Source organism: Molossus molossus, unplaced genomic scaffold, assembly GCF_014108415.1.
Source record: "Molossus molossus isolate mMolMol1 unplaced genomic scaffold, mMolMol1.p scaffold_m16_p_2, whole genome shotgun sequence".
Lineage (NCBI taxonomy): Eukaryota > Metazoa > Chordata > Mammalia > Chiroptera > Molossidae > Molossus > Molossus molossus.
Genome location: NW_023425355.1, coordinates 13,626,667 through 13,648,524, shown reverse-complemented (window position 1 = coordinate 13,648,524; position 21,858 = coordinate 13,626,667). Strand labels below are relative to the sequence as shown.

The following is a 21,858-nucleotide window of genomic DNA, read 5'->3' as shown; positions in this document are numbered from 1 at the left end:
GGGAAGATGATTTGACTTTGTGTAGTGGGCACACAATGCAAAATGAAGATCATATATCATAGATATGTACAATTAAAACTTATATGATCTTATTAACCAATGTCACCCCAATACATTTTATGAAAAGGAAGAAAAAATAGGAATTGTTCATTGAGAAAATACCTTAATATCTTTTTTTTTTTTTTTTTAATCCTCACCCGAGGACATTTTTCCATTTTTTGTTCAGATAGAGCGGGAGGGAGAGAGAGAGAGAGAGAGAGAGAAACATCGACATGAAGGGACACATCGAGTGGCTGCCACCCGCACGACCAACCAAGGCCGGGGACAAACTGCAACCGAAGCACGTGCCCTTAGCGGGAACCGAACCCGGGTCTCTCCGGACCACAGGCCGATGCTCTAACCGCTGAGCCAAACCGGCCAGGGCGAGAAAATACCTTAATATCTTGAACTGGAAGTTTAAACATGTAAGTTTTAAGCTGTTTCTTTCATGTTACAATAATAGTCTATAGTTTAAGTGGCATAAAATGTTTGTTATCTTCATATAGACTAGTTATAGTGCAATGACTAGTATTTTAAAATGCAGTGGAGGAAAAAAGTCAACTCTAGAACATGTAATATTTATACAGTGAATTTGCTTTAGAAAAATAATTCTCCAGTGTAACATAAAATAGACACATGGTCTAAAGGCTTTTAAACTACTTAGAATACTTTTACCGAAAGGTACTGCATCAATGGAACATGAAAAATATGTCCCCGAAGGCCCAGAATATTCATATATTGGCTCCCGAAGAGCTCTGTGGAGATTCATGAAGGAATAGTTGTCTTTATCGCTTTTAAAGTTTTTTCCTTATGTTTTCATTTTGAAGCATGAGCATGTTCCCATGACGGAAAGCCAGATAATGAATTGCTTGTTTGGTGTTTATTTACTTAGATCCTTGTACCTTTTTTGGGCCCCATTCCAGTCCCACATGTTACTTTTAGTGACACGAATTTGCATGGCTCTTGTTTGTCTAAAAAAAAAATGGATATGTTAGTACAGTAATGGCATTTGTTGAACAAAGGCTACATTTACCTTAAATTTGACTTCGTTTTTACAAACTGTGAACATTGGGACTCTTCTTTATGATCTGCTACAGATTTCAGTTGCAACTGATAGATGACAGCAAAGGGTCTAAGGACCAAAGTTGGGTCTTTTTCAAATTTTAATATGCTTAAGGATCACTAGATAAACTGGTAAAAAAAAAAAACATGCAAATTTTTGAACCTTACCCTCGGGGCATGAAACAGGATAATGTGCTTAGTGTACAGCCAGGGAATTTGCAGTTTTAAGGTACAGGCCAAGTGGAAGTAATGTAGGTGCTCTTTAGCTGACACTGAGGAACACTGATCTATAAGGTAGAGTTTGAGAGGGAGCCTCTGGTCCTGTTTTTCGCGATGGATTGGGGACTCTGGCTCTTCACTCCTTCTAAGCCCTCATCAGGATAAACCTTCCAGATCTGCTGGAATTACATGAGTTTAAAAGAGTAGACAGACTGCTACTGATTTAACATTTCTTTTATATCTTCACAGAAAGTCCTCTAACGTAATAATTGTCTAATAGCTCTTTTTTAAATTTTTTTTCTTTATTGATTTTAGAGAGAGGGGAAGGGAGAGGGAGAGAGAGATAGAAACATCGATGAGAGAGAACATCGAGTGGCCGCCTCCTGCATGCCCCCCAACTGGAGATCGGGCCCACAACCCAGGCCTGTGCCCTAACCGGGAATCAAATTGGCAACCTCTTAGTGCATGGGTCGACGCTCAGCCACTGAGACACACCAGCCAGACTGTCTAATAGCTCTTAAGGCATGTGTGGTCAGGCAGCCCTTTAATGAGAGAAGAGCTGAAATTTTATGACTGCCATGAATAAAAGTGGGCAAGTCACTGTTACCTGGGCCAGTTTTTTATCTGTGAGATGAGTTAGATGGACTCTGCAGTAATCTCCAGGTCTCCTCCCAGATACGACATGCTTTCGTTGAGTTAACTGAAAGTACCAAGAAAGTACCTAGCTTTTCCTCAACATTTAGAAATAAATGATCTCAAAATATTTTATCTCCCAAATGTAGGCCTTACTTGCATATTGGATAACCTCCAGTCCCAGTGAGAAATTGGAAAAAATCAACAAAAAATTAACAACTTGTGTATGTCTACTTTTATGAATATAAATGAAATAACACAATGTCTACTTCTGTTATTATAGTATTATTTTACTAGAACTCCAGTTTTCTAATGGATATATTTTTCTTGTTCATCTTGATTGTTTAAGATACAGCCATTTTGGATTCTAGGTATGATTTTCTAATTGGAAAATTTATTCCAAGCCAAAACATTTATTTCCTTAACAGTAGGACAGGTTTTAAAATTTGACCTGCATTCATAATATTCATAATACCTATAATAGTTTCACTATACTGAATTGTTTAAGTGACCTTCATAAGTTTTATTTGAGAGACAGCCAATAGTTGAAAATTATAAATTCATACCATCACTAATAATTACCAAATTTATAATAATGTTTTGCCTCTTTTTAAAAAATCCATTATATCAAGTCAAATAATCTTCGTAAATATCTAAAGCAAGCATTGATTGAAGTTGACTTGGGCTAATGTATCTTTCTCAAACACCACTTTGTTGTTCCAAGTCAAATATTTGAGAGACCTACCGGTAATAGGAGGTATTTTGTAAGGTCTTACTATAAAATGAAGGATACTTTTTTGAGGGGGAAAACCTTGAACACATATTTATGCAAATGTAGTGTATATTTCTTTTTAAGGAATCAGGTTGACTCAAATAATTGTTTATTCTAAGTCTAATTAGATTATTAGTCAAGGAATCTGCAAAGATTAAAAATTTGTCTCCTTAGGTCTCAGATGATCTTTCTTTCCCTATTTTTCTATGTGGAACATTTCACATCTCTCCCTTTTGATGTAGTTAAGAGCTACTCATGCCTTAGGTCTATCTAAGGTCTAAGTTTATTTCCTGATCCAACAGACTAGATCAGAACCCTCTGTCAGCCCCCAAGCCAGGTCTCCCTGTATGATTGTTTTTAAATTTCTGGTAAGAAAAGGCAGGATCTCACAACTGTATCTCCAGAACAAAGGCAGGTTTCTGTCGCCTATTACACTCAATAACTATGTGTTGAATGAATGAAGAGTAAAGCCTGATACCTTTTTTTGTGCTTTTCTTTCACTTTCCATTGAGGAGAGAAGATAGAAGCATAAATGATCATAGTGTTAAGTTTAATTTGGTGATTACACATCAAAGTAAACTCTGAGAGAAGAAAAATGGAATATGTAACAAAATGAATACTTATTTTCAGCTAAATCTTATTTGTCATTTTGTATAATTTAGTTTTCCTGGTATCTATGTTGATTGTGCACTCTTTTCTATATTATCCATTAGCTATGCTTTTTTAATTTTCAGAGGATATAGGTATCAGTAGTTCTTTTCTATACCCTCTCAATAAATTCGAATATTGAACTCTTCTGTGCTATTTTTGGAAACACTGAATACTCCTGTTGAACAGTTTTGTTTTCTTTGCAGCTGTGCTGACCATGTAAAACTCTGGCCATGTAAAACTCCTGTCAGTTAGATTTGTCCATTTAGCAATACAATATTTGATATTAGGATAGGATGTGGATAACCTTAGGCCAGATATGTTTGAAATCAATAGCCTGAATCTGATTACTTCGGCTAGTTTTCCTTGTGTACTGCAGCTGTCTCACTTACTAGATTTCCTCGTATAACTATTTCTTATAAATATATTTTTCTGATGTCAGGAATAACTATACTTTTTCTATATACATGTACGTTCATAGTGAATAGTATGCTGGACCAAGAATGAAGTGATTGATTCTTAATACCATTTGTCATTGTAGGAAAGTCGGTGAACTTTTTATTTTAGCATGTCTGATTTGGAAAATAATAGTGATAATATTCTAAATATTTAGCCTTCACCAACCCCTATGCTAGTTGCTGTGGGGATAAAGAGATGAATGAAACATGGGTAAAGAGTGCCGCATGCTCTGAAGTCAGATAGACCTTGATCAGTATCCTGGCTTCCCCACTTACTGCCTGAGTGAACTTTAGCAAGTTGTTCAAGCACTCTGTGCTTTAGTTTCTTAATCTGTAAAGTGAGACGTGACAGTACCCACTTTGTTGAGCTATTTTGAATATGAAATGAATGGGAAAAGCATGTAGAACCCTTTGTTAAACATAGCAAGAACTCAATTATGTATTAGCCAGTAGCAATTATTAATGTAATTGGATACTGAAGATCCTTCTGTGCTATACTAAGAACTTTAGACTGTAATCAATGGTAGTTTTAAGTGGATAAATGACAAGATTAGATTTGCTACTTTTTAAAAAAAAATTTCTTTATTGATTTTAGAGAGAGAGGAAGGGAGAGGAGAGAGATAAAAACATCAATGAGAGAGAACATCAATTGGCCGCCTCCTGCATGCCCCCCACTGGGGATCGGGCCCACAACTTGGGCATGTGCCCCGACCGGAATCGAACCAGCGACCTCTTGATGTATTCTTGACCTGCATTCATAATATTCATGATACCTATAATGGGTCCACGCTCAACTACTGAGCCACACCAGCTGGGCTAGATTTGCTACTTTTAAGTTAGTAATTCTGGCAGTGGTTTGGCAGAAACACTTGATGGAAAGAGATTCTTTGCCTCCTAAATTCGAGATTCTGTATCTTTATTTCTGCCTCTGCACTGTTCACATGCATAGAATACTTTCATCATCATCCATCCACCTATTCAGTCATCCGTGCAGCAATTGTTAGTTATTTTCTGTGTGCCAGGCACCGGAGACACAGCAGAGAGCAAGACAGTCATGGTCTTTGTTCTCATGGACTTCAGAGTCTACCAGGGATCATTAAAGAACAAATAAATTAAGGAGATAATTACACAACAAGATCTGTTCAACATGCAGATCTGGCTCTGTCCCTCCCTGTGTAAAAAGTTTCAGTGGCTTTATAGCACTTCAGAATAAAGTTTATGACCATTTTACGTGACACGTGAAGCTTAGGGAACTGTCTTTGCTCGCCTCTCTAAGCTCATCTCTTTTCTGCCCCCAACCCCTGCTTCCATTTTACTGTCAATCAACAGTGAACTGCTTGTTTTCCTATACTTCTCTTTTTTGCCTCTGTACCCCTGCACATGCTGCCTTGCTGCCTTTCGATCTGCAGTGTTCTCCTTATTTCCTTGCTTGACTGGTTTTCATACTTCAAAAGCAGCTACCCTCCCCCTCTACTACCCCCTCCCCCAGTAATCCCTGGATGCCCTGTTCTGTTCTCTTATCACTGGACTCGGGCATTGTCTTATACTTGCCCATGCCGGAATCTTTATTATATTGGGAGTTCCTTTAGGACAAGATATTTTTATTTTACCTCTTAGAACAGTGATTGGCACATGGTTGTAATGCCATACATTTATCTTGAGCAAATCAACTACCAACTTGCTAGTAGTCCATTGTCTTATTAGACTGAACAAGAGTCTAAGGCAGTGTCGGTGGAGATGGAGAGAAGAGGTGAGTTTCAGGAAATCTTTATAAGGTGGAATGAAAACCGAGTGGTGGGTTAGGTGTGGGAACAGAGATTCTGAGCTAGGGAAACTCAGTTAAGTGCTGGTCATGTCATTACCTGAGATCAAGATTCCAAGGGGGTAAGCAGATGAGGAACCATGATGAACTCAGTTTGGGGCATGCTAGGTTGAAAAAGCTTTTGGAGTCTCTCCAGAAAGAAATAGGTAATAAACAATTTAAAATATGGATACAGAGCTTTGGATTAGTCAGAGCAGATTGATGGCATTTGAAGCTATTGGAGGGGATTTTTACCCAAGAGAAATGAATGATAAGTGTTTTGGAATGGTGTCATTGAGGGGTAGCTTGTGGACTAATGTGTTTGAGAAATCATGAAAGGGCATAGTGAGTAGGGAGAATTAGTTTGTTTCCTTCAATGTTTGGGAATCTTCTCATTTCCTTAATTCGTGTTTTTAAAAATGATTTCGTCTGTGATTTCTGCACTCCTTCCCATCCAATTAGTTGGGATATTAATTCTGAAGATCATAGAGATCAGATACCTGTTTTAATGTTATTTTTCTCTTCTGGGCCAAATTCCAGATAAAGAGTTTTTGTCTTGTTGAGTGTTTTCTTCCTTATCGTCATTTCGCTATTTATACCCGCGTGTCATTGCACTAAGATCTGAGTAAGTATTGTGATTTGTTGATTTAGAAAACTCAGCTCTAGAAATGTTCCGTCTGGCTTCAGTGATTCTTATGGTCAGCTTTGTCATGTTCCTCCTCAATTTACTATTTATGAGGCTCAGCAAGGCCCTCAACTAAATCCAAAATGCTGTTAATCTTTAATGGCTTCCTCAGGTTCACATGGAAGGGGGTGGCAGGAGGGTATTTTAATGTCTCTGGCAGCACTGTTTCATTTGGCTGTTTTCCATTACCTGAATGTCATCTAATTTTTTATATTAATATTATACTACAAACTCTTAAGTCTAGGTCCCAAGTCACTATCCCTTTCTTCATTGTTCTCCCAATTAGGCCGAATATATGACAGTAAACCAAGTGTCTGAGGGGAAAACAAATCTTATCACTTACTTAAATGTGTGTCTTGCTCTGAATTGTTCAGGCCTAGAGCCCTAGTACTGCAGAAGGAGACTATCAGGTGGGCTGTGTTATTATCATCTGCCAGACTGACGGAGCATATGTGACCATAACTTCAATTACTGCAGAAATCAATATATATATATATATATATTTTTTTTTTTTTTTCTTCCTGTAGCAATAGCTCTTGACTTTTCTCCACCTAGCACAGCACAGAGATACAATAGTAGCAGTGGCCGGCTTGACTGTGCTTCTTCACTGGGATTTGGGAGCTTATCAGAATCTCCAGGGGTACTTGTAATTGAAAAAAGTCCCCCAGGTGTGATTCTGATTTGCTTCCTTCTCCTCCTCCTCCTCTGAGAATCACTGTCTCACTCAGGAGTTTCAGCATAAACAGACACATTTGTTGGTATATTGCCCTTGTATTGTTGAGCTCCCTAATCCCCATGTCCCCATACTTCCATTCTGAGTGGTCCCTGTTAGTTCCTTCTAATACCATAACTTCTAAAAACAACGTCTACCTGTCCCCAAAGATGTGGCTACCATTGAAGCAGCCCTATTAGAGTTTGGATTCTTGCAAAGCAAGGAGTTCTCCATAGCTTATGGCCAGGCTTAACTGTGCAGTTTATATAAAGGGGAGCTTTCTGCAAAGACTAAGACTAGAGTCCAGGATTTCTGCTGACACCACTCCATGCCAATGTTAGTCCAATATTTTAGGGTGAATTTCAAATCTATGCTGCAGCTGAAAGCATTTCAGGGTGAACACCTGTATATCCATCACCTAGATTCTACACTTAACATTTCAATGTACTTGCTTAATCATATATCTACCCTCTATCCTCCTTTTCACTTTTTTAAGCATTTCCCAGTAAAGTCCAGATGTAAATACAGTTCCCCCTAAACACCTTGGCATGCAGATCATTAACTAGAGTTTAATATTTATGTACAACTTTTTTCTTTTGATGGAAAATGTACATAGAGTGCAGTGCCAAAATCTCAGTGTTCATTAGCTGACTTTTGACAAATGATATAACTATATAGCCCAAATACCTATCAAGATACAGAGGATTTTTAAAAAAACTACGTCTTTATTGATTTTTTTAAGTGAAAAAGGAAGGGAGAGAGAAAGAGAGAAACGTTGATGTGAGAGAGAAACATTGATCGGCTGCCTCCTGCACGCCCCCTACTGGGGATCCACCCTGCAACCTGGGCATGTGCCCTGACTGGGAATCAAACCGGGACCTCTCAGTCCATGGGACAACACTCAATCCACTGAGCCACACTGGCCGGGCAAGATAAAGTCCCTCTTGACTTTATATTATATAGTCTCTGAATTAAAGGTAAGACAAAGGCTTGTGAGAGCTTCCAGGACAAATAGGGAACAATGTTGAATGATGGATCAGCAGATTTCCCCTTTGCCTAAAGTACCTTGTGTTTTAAATTGTGTATGAATGTTTTAAAACAAGAGTCTGAGTGAGTAACTTACCTTTTTACTGTTTAAGTAATTATTTTTGAAAATGCAGTATTGAGGTATAAATACTTCATATCTATTTAGTTACATATTTTATAAAGCAAGAGCTCTAGCTCAAGGAAATGTGAGGAGGTAGAAGTTGGGAAGAGAAAGGAAGTGGAGGTGAGATATGGAAATCACAGATATTAAAGTGACAACACATACTAATATCTAGTAAATTGATAAAAATATATATTACGTATAAATTTAACATCATATCAGTCTATCTCGATAACAGTGGGACACCATTTATTCAAGAATACCAGCATATCACCATTTGCCTTTAGGAAATACACCTTAAATTCATCTCATTGTTGGTCTTGGGTGTTTGTCATTTGACTTTTAATACCTTGATGCCTGGTAAATATCTCTTGATGTGGCTTAATTTTAGAGTGATACGGCATATTTTAATTTATAGCAGTATATTTAAAATATGGTATAGGTTTGAAATAATTTGCTTGCATTTTATCAGGACATACATATAAGAGTGTTTCTAATAAAATTCTGATCCCAAAAGGAGAAGCTGTGACAAAAGTAAACTGCTATTTCCATAATAAAAAGATACAGCAAACATGCAGGCATTTGCATATAGTTTCTGAAATATTGCATACTGGCTTTGTCAGTGCTGGTAAGTCCATTTCAAGGATGTTGCCCTTAGTCCATTAGTTTGGATAATGAGCCCTATAAAGTACATTTATAACTTGTGGCACTGCAAGGAGATGGATTCTAATTTTCATCCTTTTATCTAGACACATTGAAAGAAGGTCAATGAAGGGTTCTGTGTGATTCATTGTCCCAACACATATCAGATGACAGAGACCTGATAATGTCCATGCATAAGTGTTTTCCTTATTTGGAAACAGCACTTGAAAGAAATCTTTCTATGATCATCCTTTGAAGTAAAGTGGAAACAGATATTAAAAGAAGCTCTAGGCTTTTTTTTTTTTAATGTCTAAAACATTATCACACGTGTGACCAGAGAGCTATTCTTGAACAAAAGAGAAAGCAACACATAACAGAAAAATAAAAAGCCTTTAGTGGCTTTTATAGGCTGTGAATGATATAGCAAGATATTTATCAACTTTTCCCTTCTCCTTTTCTTAGATCTGTTAAGGAAAAAAAGAGCCTGTTTTCTAAACAAAGGAAAAAGCTTCTATGTTCCTAAACATTAGAAAAACTTATACTACGTAGTTGTCCTAACTTTGTTCTTGCTTAACAATGCCACTCCAAATAAATATTTAAGTTCTCGCTCACACTTACAGTTTAAAAGACTTCAAATAGCAAGATGAATATATATATGCTGCATTTAGTGTCAGTTTTGTGTCGAAAATGTGAAATGGCAGGCGATTTTAAAATCTTGTCTTCCAAGAAATTGGTTTTACATTCAAAATTGGTAGCTGATTATGTTCATCTGCTCAATTATTTAATCCTCAATGAGAACGTTTTTGCTGTGCTCGTCTTCTTTGTAGATGCAAAGCAATCATAGATCAGTTTGGTCAGAGAATAATCGCTAAGCATTTCCTTGTGGAGGACAGTTACTTTTCTGAGAACACATGTTCCCACGTGCAATACAGGTAAGGCCCCACTTCACCCACTGTCCAAGGGGAGGGGAAATATGGGAAAATTTAGCTGTGTGATTACATTGACACTTCTATATAACTGTTGTCCCAGGAAGATGCAGATATGTACCAGACAAAAGATGTATTGAAGATGTTACCGTTGTTCTCGCGTAGGGTCTGGTTTTGGGGAACCTAGCCTAATTTTGACTCCTTTGCATCAGCTGGGGTTTGTCTGCAGGTCACATATCCTTCCTTTCATGAGCCAAGAAAAGATTAAAGCACAACTTGACTCGGTTTGGGGAGGTGACTCTTTTATCGTGACTTAAATCTTTGAAACATGCCTTCTGGTGGTTATATAACTATAAATGAAACTTATCCATGCAATCTGAATCACTGATTAACTGTTTTGTGCATTACAGGCAAATTTCCAGGGCGGTCCTGATTACAGATAGATCTGTACTACAAGCAGATTCAGATCAGCAGGTAATTTTAGTCCTCTACTTCTTAATAACGTGCCACTCATTTAATCTATACGGTGATGTGTGTAAATTAATATTGGTGAAATAAAATGTGTTAAGCCGTAATACATTTTTAAATATAACAATGGCGATTATGTAATAATCTTGGTTTCTTAAAGATTTCCTTCCAACAGAACAAATAATTGTGTTTTATGTAACAGATTTATGCTAGGAAAATTGGACTAAATCCTAGTGTTCCAACAACTATTTCTTTGAAACTGAAAATATATAGTTATGAGAAGATAATCTCCAGAGAACACATTTAAAAATCTTGGAGGAAGAGACTTTATGGTAACTAAACCTTCAACACCGGGCCTGGCGTGAATGAGTCTCAACACACGTTTTCATTTCTGATATTTCCCTATTGCCGTTGTTCATGTCAATACCCTCTTCCTCCTCATCTCCAATTCTCTAGGAGTGTCTCTCTACCTGAGGTTTTCCCTCCATCTGTTCACCTAAATTCCAGAGCTATGCCCCCTTCCCCTTCTGACCATATTTCATAGCGACTGATAAAATCAGCTTACCCAGTAAGTGTGGCTGTCAGACCTATTTTATATGTTAACTACTAAAAATAGGTCCCTACAATTCCTTAAGTTGGAAACTTTCAATTGTATAAAACAATAGGTGTTTTTTACATGCCAGCCAGCGTGCTGACCATAGTAGCATCTCTGCCCACATAGCTGGATGTCTGGAGGATACAGATACACACAAGTAAAGAGCAACTAGTTCAGTGTAACCAGTGTGAGTAAGGAGTTGCAGGAGCTATGGCAGCACTCATCACATTGGCCCGTCTTTGCCGGGTGACTCATCTGTATCTCCCAGTGAACCATGAGCTTTGTGAGAGGGCTGAAGAATAACAGTGAGGCAGGAAAGTGAAGAGAACAGCCCGGCCAGTGTGGCTCAGTGGTTGAGCGTCCACCCATGCACCAAGAGGTCACCAGTTCAATTCCCAGTCAGGGCACATGCCCAGGTTATGGGCCTGATCCCCAGTGGGGGGCATGCAGGAGGTGGCCAGTCGATGTTCTCTCTCATTGATGTTTCTATCTCTCTCCCTCTCCCTTCCTCCCTCTCTGAAATCAATAAAAACTTTTTTTTTAAAGAGAAAACAGACAATACTGAAGAAGTTAAGCTGTCAAAAGTAAAAGAGGGATGTGGAAGTGAAGAGGGTTTCTCTTATATTTAAAAGCTTAGTGTATAGTTCAGCTAATGATACTGAGCCAGTGGGGAGAGTGAGGTTGAAAATACCACGAGAAAGGGAGTATTATTGATGCAGCAAGGTCCAGGTTAAGACCAAGGAGGATGGGGTTCAGAGAACAGGTAAAAGCATTGCTGTTAGGTGGGATGTGAGACACCTTGAAATAAGAGGATGAATACAGGATCCTTTGTAGGTTTGGGAGTTCCCATCTGATGGGTTCCATTTACTCTTTAAATTACAAGGTGAGGTAGTTTCCTGAGAATGGGGATGTGAGAGTGGGGATGGGTCAGAGCTCAGGGAAAGATGTCAGATAATCACCGTGGAGAGTTGGAGAGTGACCTGTTTCATGGTCATGTGGCTGGACAGTGCTAATGGCCCAGTTGAGTCTGGAGGTCATGTATTTACAGTGACATTAATCTGCTCCTGCCCTTCCAGCTTTCATTCTCTGACCCCTACCTTGCCTGGTCAATGACCTGTTAAGAGACCTGCAATTCCTCATCCCTTCTGTTTCCTCCCAGATCACCAGCTCCCTTCTGCCCTCTTCCTTTTCTGTGGTCTAGATCCTATGGTAGATCTCAACTGCCCTTCTGCCAACACCTTCGGTTCCCTTGTAGTCATGTTCTTCCACTGCATCCTCAGAGGAGGAAACTCCCGTCACTTGGATGAGGCAATAATCTCCATCTGGATCACTCAGGGCTTCTTGAGAAAACCACACAACCAGGCCGACTGGCTCTGCCACAGTGTCAGGAGCAACAGCCTCATTCAGCTGGACTTGAGTACCTACCTCCATCCAGTTAGCTCTTCCACTGGCTTGAGACAGCTCCTGTCCCCTTCCCCTCAGGATCTAATTCAGGTCTTCACTGTTTTACCCACTCTTCTCTCCCTAAATCTCTCACCACCCCATCCCCTCTTCACTGACAAAAGTGAGGCCACCTTCTGAACACAATGGCCCTTGACATCCTGTTCCACTAACTCCAACTTCCATACACCAGGACAGAGATTGAGGGCTCCCCTCCTTGTCCAAGGCCAAGCCCTTCACACGTGTCCTTGACACACACACACACACACACACCCCTCACCCACCCCACCCCCCGCCCCGCATGCCTGCTTTCTCTCCTGCATCCTCAGCCTCTTCCTACTACTGGCATTTTCCCTTCAACCTATATACATATACTAGCATTTTCTGTCCCCTAAATAAACAAAAAAATGTTCCCTTGACTCTGCTCCCATCACTAGCTAGTATCCAATCTCTTCCCTGCTCTTATCGACATTTTCAAGATAATGTCTATACTTGCTGCCTCCAGCTCCTTACCTCTCATTCATTTCTACGCCAGCATGGCTTCTTCCCTCACATGTCTACCACAGTTTCTCTTGCTAAGTTTATTCATTACTTTATAATAGTCAGGGCCACAGGACATTTTTTGGTTTTTGTCACTAGGTCTTTTCTGGTACGTTTGACAAAAGGTTGATGGTTCCCTTTCTCTTGAAAGGCCATACTCCTTTGGCTTCTATGACACTGCGCTCTCCTGTCTCTCCTCATAGCTCTGGCTACTCCCTCTCTGCGTCTTCCTTTTTTTAAATTTTTTTCTTTATTGATTTTAGAGAGAGGTAGAGAAAGATAGGAACATCCATGAGAGAGAACATGGATTGGCCGCCTCCTGCATGCCCCCCACTGGGGATCGGGCCCATAACCTGGGCATGTGCCCTGACCGGGAATCGAACTGGTGACCTCCTGGTGCATGGGTTGATGCTCAACCACTGAGCCACACTGGCCGGGTGCTGTCTGCTTCTTTTGTGGGCTCTGTCCTCTGTGTAAATATCGAGGCTCCTGAGAGTTCTCGCTTCAGCCCGCAGTATCTCTGGGTCTGAGTATTTGCTGCTTGACTCCACGTACCCTCATGATTTCAACTCTGCATAAATGTTGGTGGCAGCCACTTCTGTGTCTCCCAGGAGTGTTGACCCTCATGCTAAATTTCCTACTGGACATCTATCCCAAGGGCCCTCAAACTGAATATACACAGAGTTGAACTCACACTCTTCCCTCTCGGAACTACTCATCCGGCGTATCCGGCGTTCCTGCCTCGACAGGGAGCACTGACATCCTTCCAACAGCTCCTCCGTCTCTGAGCTCCGTGTCCTGTCAGTGTGCTTCCTAAAACTTGCTCTCTTCTACTTTTCCTCTCTGTCCCCGTTTGCACTGCTCCAGTTTCGCAATTCATCCTCTCTGCCTTCTGAAGTTCACTTATATGTGGAATGTAATAAAATAAACTACCAAATAAAATACGAACAGAATTATAGATACACAAAAGACTGACGTCTGTCAGAGGGAGCGGGTTGGGGTCTGCGAGGCTAAAAAGGTGAAGGGATTAAGAAGAAGAAAAATACAGATATGGACAACAGTATGTTTCCTAGAGGGAAGGGGTATGGGAGAGGTGTTAATGGGCAAAGTGGAGATAAATGGACCTAGAAAGAGACTTCACTTTGGCTGATGGGCACACGATGCATTGTGCAGATGATGTGTGGTGGAGTTGTACGCTTGAAACCTGTGTGGTTTTATTAAGCAATGTCACCCCAAGAAATTCAATTTAAAAAATTAAAGAAAGAAAGAAAGAAAGAAAGGGTTGCCCTGCCTCTCACCTCCTTCACATCCATCCTCCACACGTCCATCAGAGCGATCAGTCAAAAATGTACGTCTGGGCAGCCTTTCTTTGCTTTCTATATGTTTCTCTCTCTCTCTCTCTCTCTCTCTCTCTCTCTCTCTCTCTCTCTCTCTCTCTCTCTTTGAATTTTGAGGCATAAATAAAATGAGACTTAAAGAAAGGAAAGAATATGTATAGGTCCAGATACATTTAATGGAAGTGGTATTAGAGGTTTGAGGAAATTCTCTTTTGATGGCATTTATACTGTGTGTGAAATTTAAGACAGTTACCTTCTCAGAGTTCAGGAGATGGCAGGTGCTGTAGTATGAGGTTACAGATTATATCTCAATTTAAAAAAATTATACATGCTAGTTGTAGGAAACAAAAGAAGTGCTTAAATGTTTTTGCAGTCCTCAGCGACCTTTCCAGTTAGGGTCATGTTTTTAGTCCTAATTGCTTGATAATTATAACACAACATGAAATACATATTTTAGTGGCTCTTCCCTCTTTAATGCTAAAGTACATTTTGTATCATGGGCAGCAGCAAAGGGAATTAATAGGCATGTGGAGAACATAGCTTTTGAGACACCATAAGCCCATAAATGCACATATGAGTAATATGATAGTAGGATAGTCATGATTGTCAAAATAATTTCTGTTTTGCCCGGCCAGTGTGGCTCAGTGGTTGAGCATCAACCCATGCACTAAGAGGTCACCAGTTCGATTCCTGGTCAGGACACATGCCCAGGTTGTGGGCCCGATCCCCAGTGGGGGGCATGCAGGGGGCGGCCACTTGATGTTCTCTCTCATCAATGTTTCTATCTCTCTCTCCCTCTCCTTTCCTTTTTCTCTAAAATCAATAAAGAAAAAAATTTTTTTTTTTAATTTCTGTTTTGAGAACTTGGAGGAATTTCCTCTGGGGGATATCACCTGACATTACCAGTCAAAATCTTAGCATAATAGTCACAGATAAAAGTCCAAATTGGGCTTTACCTCTTGGCAAGTATTTCCTAAATGAGAGGATATAGTTTCCTTAGAGTGAAGATTAGACTGAGATATACTATTGAGACTTTTGGTTCTCTAGAGAAACAGTGACCTGATGGTCATTTAAAGTCTTTTAAATATAAAGCCATATAGCATATCAGTGGTGCCCAGGACAGCATATTGGGTATCAGTAAACAATATTTAGTAATGATTTTCCATTTCACTTTTAATTCTGACTTTTCAGTTTTATTAATGGACTCCTTAAATCAATTTGAAGCCATTCATTTAGAAACATTTTGGTATGTGTTTGCCTGTACTTTGGTGCGTATGTTGACATATACTTTGCTTGTTTTAATATCTTTGGAATTTGTAACATTTAAAAATATTTTAGTATTCTGTAACTGCTGTTTTTAATCATTATGAATAATCAAAATTGACTTAATATGATCTGATTTCAAACACTGAATTGCATATAAAACAGAAGTAGTAAGTCATAATTGTATCCTTTGAAAATAAGTGAAGGATTTGATAAATATTAAGGATATTTGAAATATTTATTATCTGTTAATTATATGAATGCACTATATGTGATACATGAATAATGCAGAAATCATGTGATATATCAGATTTGTTCTAAAATCCTTACAAGCTAAATGTTTTCAAACATCAGTGAGTGTTTGAAAAAAGACTCTCAGTTTTGATGTGAGCTAGACTCTAATGATAGAAGAAATGAAAATGAGATCTAACAGCTGTCTGATATTTTATTTCTGCTTTTTAGATTTCCATTCTGACAGTGCCCCCAGAGGAACCAGGAACTTCTGCTGTCCGGGTCATTGAGTTATGTTCTTCAACAATGACATGCATGAAAGGCACATGTAAGCATCGTAGAGTCTAGTTATTTGTCTTTTATGTTTGTTTAGGAAGTAAAGAGGGCAATTATTATTACAGTTGTCAGGGTTGTGTTTATAGAGTTTTGTTATATATATATATGTATATATCATTCACAGTATTTGTTCACACAGTGTATGTTCATACAGTAAGTCATTTCATACCTTCCCCTTGCTTCTGAACATTTCTGTGGCTAAATAGTCACAGGCACTATTGTTAAGTTCTCCAGTGAAAGAATTTCTGTGACTTGCCAATTTTTTTTTTGTAATTTTTCTTAAGCTTATTGGAAGCATACTTTTAAAAAATGTATTTTCTTTCTGCTAGTTTCCTTGTTTCCTTTTCCTTCGAATTCTTAATCCCATTATTGAACTTCTACCATGTGTGTGAATTCTCTACTTCTGTTTACCGAGACTAAAGTTAGAGACTACTTTACCTATTCTATATCAACATTTCTGTCTCCAGCATTGTCAGATATTATGGCTTCAGCAACATAGTTCTTAAAGATGTTTCAGTAAGTAGAAATCAGCAAGTGTACATTAGACATCACCGTACCTAGACCTAAACTGTGTACTTGTAGGGATTATGAAGAAACAGAAGTTGACATGCCTGATTTGAAGTGTTCATAATCTTATTGCAGATCTAATGGAACAAGACATTATTAACAGAGTGCAGTGTACAATTCAGGATAGATAAAGATGAATGTGGACTAGGCTCTGACCTTGGAGGACTCACAATCTAGGGGGACAGATCAGACAAACACGAACGTAGCTCTAAAAGGCAGAATATGAAAGTACCACAGGAGGGATACCAACAAACAGTGGACTCTGGAGATTCATTGGAGGGAAACATAATATTAGCTAGAATTATTTTATTTTATTTTTTTTATCCTCACCCGAGGACATTTTTCCATTTTTTATTCAGATAGAGCGGGAAGGAGAGAGAGGAAGAGAGAGAAACATCGACGTGAAAGGGACACATCGAGTGGCCGCCACCCACACAACCCAACCAGGGCTGGGGACAAACTGCAGCCAAGGTACATGCCCTTAGCGGGAACTCAACCCGGGTCTCTGTGGACCGCAGGCTGACGCTCTAACCGCTGAGCCAAACTGGCCAGGGCATTAGCTAGAATTATTTTTAATTCTGTAAACTTATAAAGTTTTACTCAAACTGCTACAGGAAGGAATTATGAGAAGCAGAAGACTCATCTGGTTTGGCATAGTCAAGGAAAACTTGACTATATTTTTAAGTGTAGACCTACTATTTACTAAAAAATGCAAAAATGTGGTAAAGCAGAAGTGGGAGTTTGATGCCAGCAGGGAGAGAAAAGAAAACTTGTCCAATGTTGCTGCAATACTAAATTTCCACTTGCAAAGTAGCTCAGAAAAGGTTTTTCTTCTTCTACAGTGATTTGTGCTACAGATAAATCTTTCCTGTGACAGTTATCATTATTTTTCCCTATTACTTTAACCAGTTTTTTTCATGTCCTTTTATGTGTGTTAGTGGTCTTAGTTATAAAACAAAATAAAGCTTCACTCATCTTTGGTTTTCTAAATTACATTTATTTGATGTTTGTGATTATTTTTGTAAATATATTTTTATAAATTATTTTTCTATGGGAAATATTTTTGTAGCCCCAGTATAAAAATATGTATTCACTATTGACAATTTGGAAGATATTCTAAAGAAAGGTAAAATTAATATAATCCCTAGAGATGATAAACACTTGGTGTATTTTTCTTTACTGTTGTGTTTTATGTGTATACATATATTTTCATAAAAATGCAATGCATTTTATATACTGTTTTACAATCTGCTTTTTAAAAAGAGTTAATACAACAAAAATCTTTTTGCATGTCTTAAGATACTATTTTCAGTGATTGTGGATATGACATTTTTATTTAACCCCGCATTGTTGAGGTTGGGTGTTATGAAAAGTTTTACTTAATAGTACTGCGTAAAACAGCCATCCTTATAAGTACATATTTGTGAGCATCCATTATTATTTTCAAAAATATTTGAGTGAATTACTGGGTCAAAGTGTGTAGTGTTTTTAATTTTGAAATAATTGTAGATTCATAGGAATTGGCAAATATAGTACAGACAGATGCTATGTACCATTAATCTAGTTTCCTCCAATAGTTACATTTTACCAAGTTATATTAAAATAGTAAACCCAGGAATTTGACATTGGTACAGTGTGTGTTTGCAGTTTTATCACATGTGTAGATTTTTGTGACCATCACCACAAGGATCCCTAATGTCGTCCCTTTATAGCCACAGCCATCTTCTTCCCTCCCCTCACCCACTACCTAATCCCTGGCAACCACTAATATGTTTACTATCTCAATAATTTTGTCATTTTGAGAATGTCATATAAAAGGAATGATATGGTATGTAATTTAAATTTTCTAAGATTGACCTTTTTCACTTCATCTAACTTGTCACATGTATCTATAGTCTGCTCCTGTTTATTGCTGCGTAGTATTCTATGGTAAGCGGTGTTCTTCTGGCCTCCAGGGTTTCTAATGAGGAATATCCTCTTATCTGAATTGTTTTTCCCCTCTAGGTAATTTTTTTCTTTCTCAGGCTGCTTTTAAGATTTTTTTCTTAGTCTTTAATTTTTGGAAGTTTGATTATGGTGTGTCCTGGCATGTATTTATTTATTTATTTATTTATTTTTGAATCTTCAAGTTTATGTCTTTTGACAAATTGGGGGATTTTTTTATCCTTTATTTCTTTGAATATTTTTCAGCCTCACCCTCTTTCTCTTTTCCTGGTACTCCTATGACATGACTGTTAGATCGTTCACTATAGTTCCCCATGTCTCTTAGGTTGTTTATTGTTTTTATTGAAAAATATCGCTGTGGCTGGTGTGGTTTCATTGGTTGGGCGATATCCAGTGCACCGAGGGGTTGCCGGTTCAGTTCCAGGTCAGGTTACATGCAGGAGGCAGCTGATTAATGTTTTGCTCTCACGTGTATGTTTCTCTGTCTCGTCCCTTCCTCTCTCTCTGGAAAAGGTCAATAACAATTTTTTTAAAATATGTCTTGTACCTATTAAGAGCAATCTACCATGCTAGTCATACTGGATTATGCAAAGGAATTTTGCCAGAGTGGTAACAATGATAAGATAGTACAAAGAACACCAAGAAAACAAACAACATGTTTTTGTTCATTTTTATATAATCTGTTTTCTCTCTTTTGTTCATATTGTGTTATTTCTATGATTCCACTTTCAAGTTTACTGATTCTTTTCTCCATCTATTCCATTCTGCTGTTGAACCCACACATTGAGTTTTTAAATTTTTAACATTGTGTTTTTCAGTTTAAAACTTTCCATTTGGTTCGTCTTTAAATCCTCAGTTTAATTGCCGAGCCTTTGTCTTTCTGTTTCCAGCATGTTTGTAATTGCTCATTGATCCATTTTTATGATGGCTGTTTTAAATCTTCAGATAACTTCATTAGCTGTGTCATGTTGGCATATTTTAATTGTCTTTTCTAATTTAAGTTGAGGTTTTCCTGGTTCTTAGTATAATGAGTAATCTTGGATTGATACGCAGGCATTTGTGTTCATTTATAATGGTGCTTAGATCCTACTCTGTTTCGCAGGCCTTTTCTGCCACTGCTCGGGTGGGGAAAGGAGGTGCCATCTTGTTACTGTCAGGTGCTGAACCCGGACTTAGCCTCTGCTGGCACCTGGAGGTGGGAAAACTTCCTCATTATTGCTGAGTGATTGTAGTGAAGTCTACACTGGTTCCATCCGGCTTGTTACTGCTCCCCACCTGGCCTTCACTGACGCCATGGGAGAGGAATGTGGACTCATTACACAAGCAACGGTAAAAGGCCTGACTCTCCAGTAGGCCTCCTCTGACACTGCCACCTGGGGGCGGAGGAGTGGTGCCTCATTACTGCCGGGCAGGGGGAGAAGCCCAGGATCCTTCCATAGTCTCCACTAGCACTGTGTAGGATGAGGACTGATACTCCTGGTGGGGAGGAAATTCCTGGGCCTCGACTTCTTTGGCACCACCCCACCAGGGAGGTTGTGGCACACGGAAGTTGTGGCACCATGACTGTTAGTTAATTCTAACCAGGAATATGCATTTTGTGCGTGCGTGACAAATATCATAGCAGTTTAAATTTCATAAGCGAAGAAGCAGGAACTTTTAAAAAAATCAGTAATTTCTCTATTTTCTGTTCTTGAGTCTCAAGTGCAGTTTTTTAGGTCAAGAACTTCATCTCTATATTTTGTAAAGAAGTCTTGATTTTTTAACTTTTTTTCAATTATAAATTTCACATAAGATTTAATTGTTAATTTTCTTTGAGTTAATATGCCTTGATAATCTTAATATAAACTGGATAAATGTCCAATGCTTTATGTTTATATCTTAATCCATGGAAAATCACAAGTGTCTGATGGACCAGAGAATAGGAACAGACCACAGGATTAGGATGGTTCACAACTCACAACTGCTGTGCAAAACTGGACTCCCCATTCAGCCTTTAATGATTGATAAGGATCGGGACCTCAATTTTTCCTATGGTGTTTGACTAAAGTAGAGAGAGCAATTCTTGTCTAAGTGTTTCATCTTGTTAGGTTACCCCTTTCTCTGTTCTCTGGTTAGAGACAGCAGGATTTCATTGGAGCTTCTTTTTCTTTTTTTTTTGGGGGGGGGTCCTTCTTGTTTGTGAGGTATGACAAAAGTAGTAAAAAGAACTATAACTGCAATAACTAATTAAGGGATACACAAAATAAAAAGATGTAAAATGTGGCATCAAAAACACCACGTTGTGGGAGGAGGAAAAATGCAGTTGTAGAACAAAATCAAATGTGCTATCAATTTAAACTAGACTGTTATACATATATGTGTGTGTGTGTGTGAGCCTCATGGTAACCACAAAACAAAAACCTATGGTAGATACATGAAAGATAAGGAGAAAGGAACCTGAGCATACCGCTATAGAAAGTCATTAAACCAAAAGGAAATAAAGTAAGAGAAAAAGGAACAAAAACAGCCAGAAAACAGTGAACAAAATGGCAATAAGTGCATACCTATTAATAATTACTTTAAATGTAAATGGACTGTATTCACCCATCAAAAGACATAGAATGGTTGAATGAATAAAAAACAAGACCCATCTATATGATGCTTATGAGAGATTCACTTCAGATGTAAGTAATACACTCATGCATATACGATCAATTAATTTACGACAGGAGGTAAGAATACACAATGGGGAAAGGACATTGTTTTCAATGAATGGTGTTGGCAAACTGGACTCCTATCTTACACCAGACACAAAAATTAATTGAAAATGGATAAAAGACTTGAATGTAAGACCTGAAATTATTAAATGGCTACATGAAAACATAGGCAGTAAGCTCCTTGAGATAGGTCCTACAGTTTTTTGCTTTTTTTTGGTATATGACCCCAAAGGCAAGGGCAACAAAAGCAAAAATAAACAAATTGGACTACATCAAATTACAGTAAAATAAACCATTATCAAAATGAAAAGGAAATTTATCAAATGGGAGTAGAAGGAAAATACATTATTAAAGACTTTTAATGTCTAAATTACAAATCACTCCTGAAAGTCTTTGAACAGGCACAAAGCATAGCACCGTGATAAGGGGTTAAGAGCCAAAATATATAAAGAACTCATGCAACTCAAAAGCAAAAAAAAAAAAAAAAAATCAATATGATTAAAAATTGGCAGAACATCTGAATAGACATTTCTCTAAAGAAGAGGTACAGATAACCAATGGGCACATAAAAAGATGATTAACACCATTAAACATCAGGAAAATGCAAATTAAAACCTAATGAAATATCACCTCACATTTGTCAGAATAGCTATCATCAATAAATCAATAAACAACAAGTTTGGTGAGGATATGGAGG

General features: G+C 38.3%; 1 protein-coding gene across 8 annotated transcripts in view; it reads left to right on the top strand.

The window, feature by feature from the left end:
- Positions 1-21,858, top strand: part of CHM (CHM Rab escort protein) — a 166,312-nt gene that overhangs the window by 113,128 nt on the left and 31,326 nt on the right. For all 8 annotated transcript variants that reach the window (XR_004960572.1, XM_036270815.1, XM_036270813.1 and 5 more), the window contains exons 10-12: positions 9,646-9,750; positions 10,155-10,218; positions 15,850-15,946. Coding sequence is in view for 7 of the 8 variants with exons in the window: in XM_036270815.1 (XP_036126708.1) it covers positions 9,646-9,750; positions 10,155-10,218; positions 15,850-15,946 (266 nt within the window). In the remaining variant the exon portion in view is untranslated. The remainder of the gene's footprint in view (positions 1-9,645; positions 9,751-10,154; positions 10,219-15,849; positions 15,947-21,858) is intronic.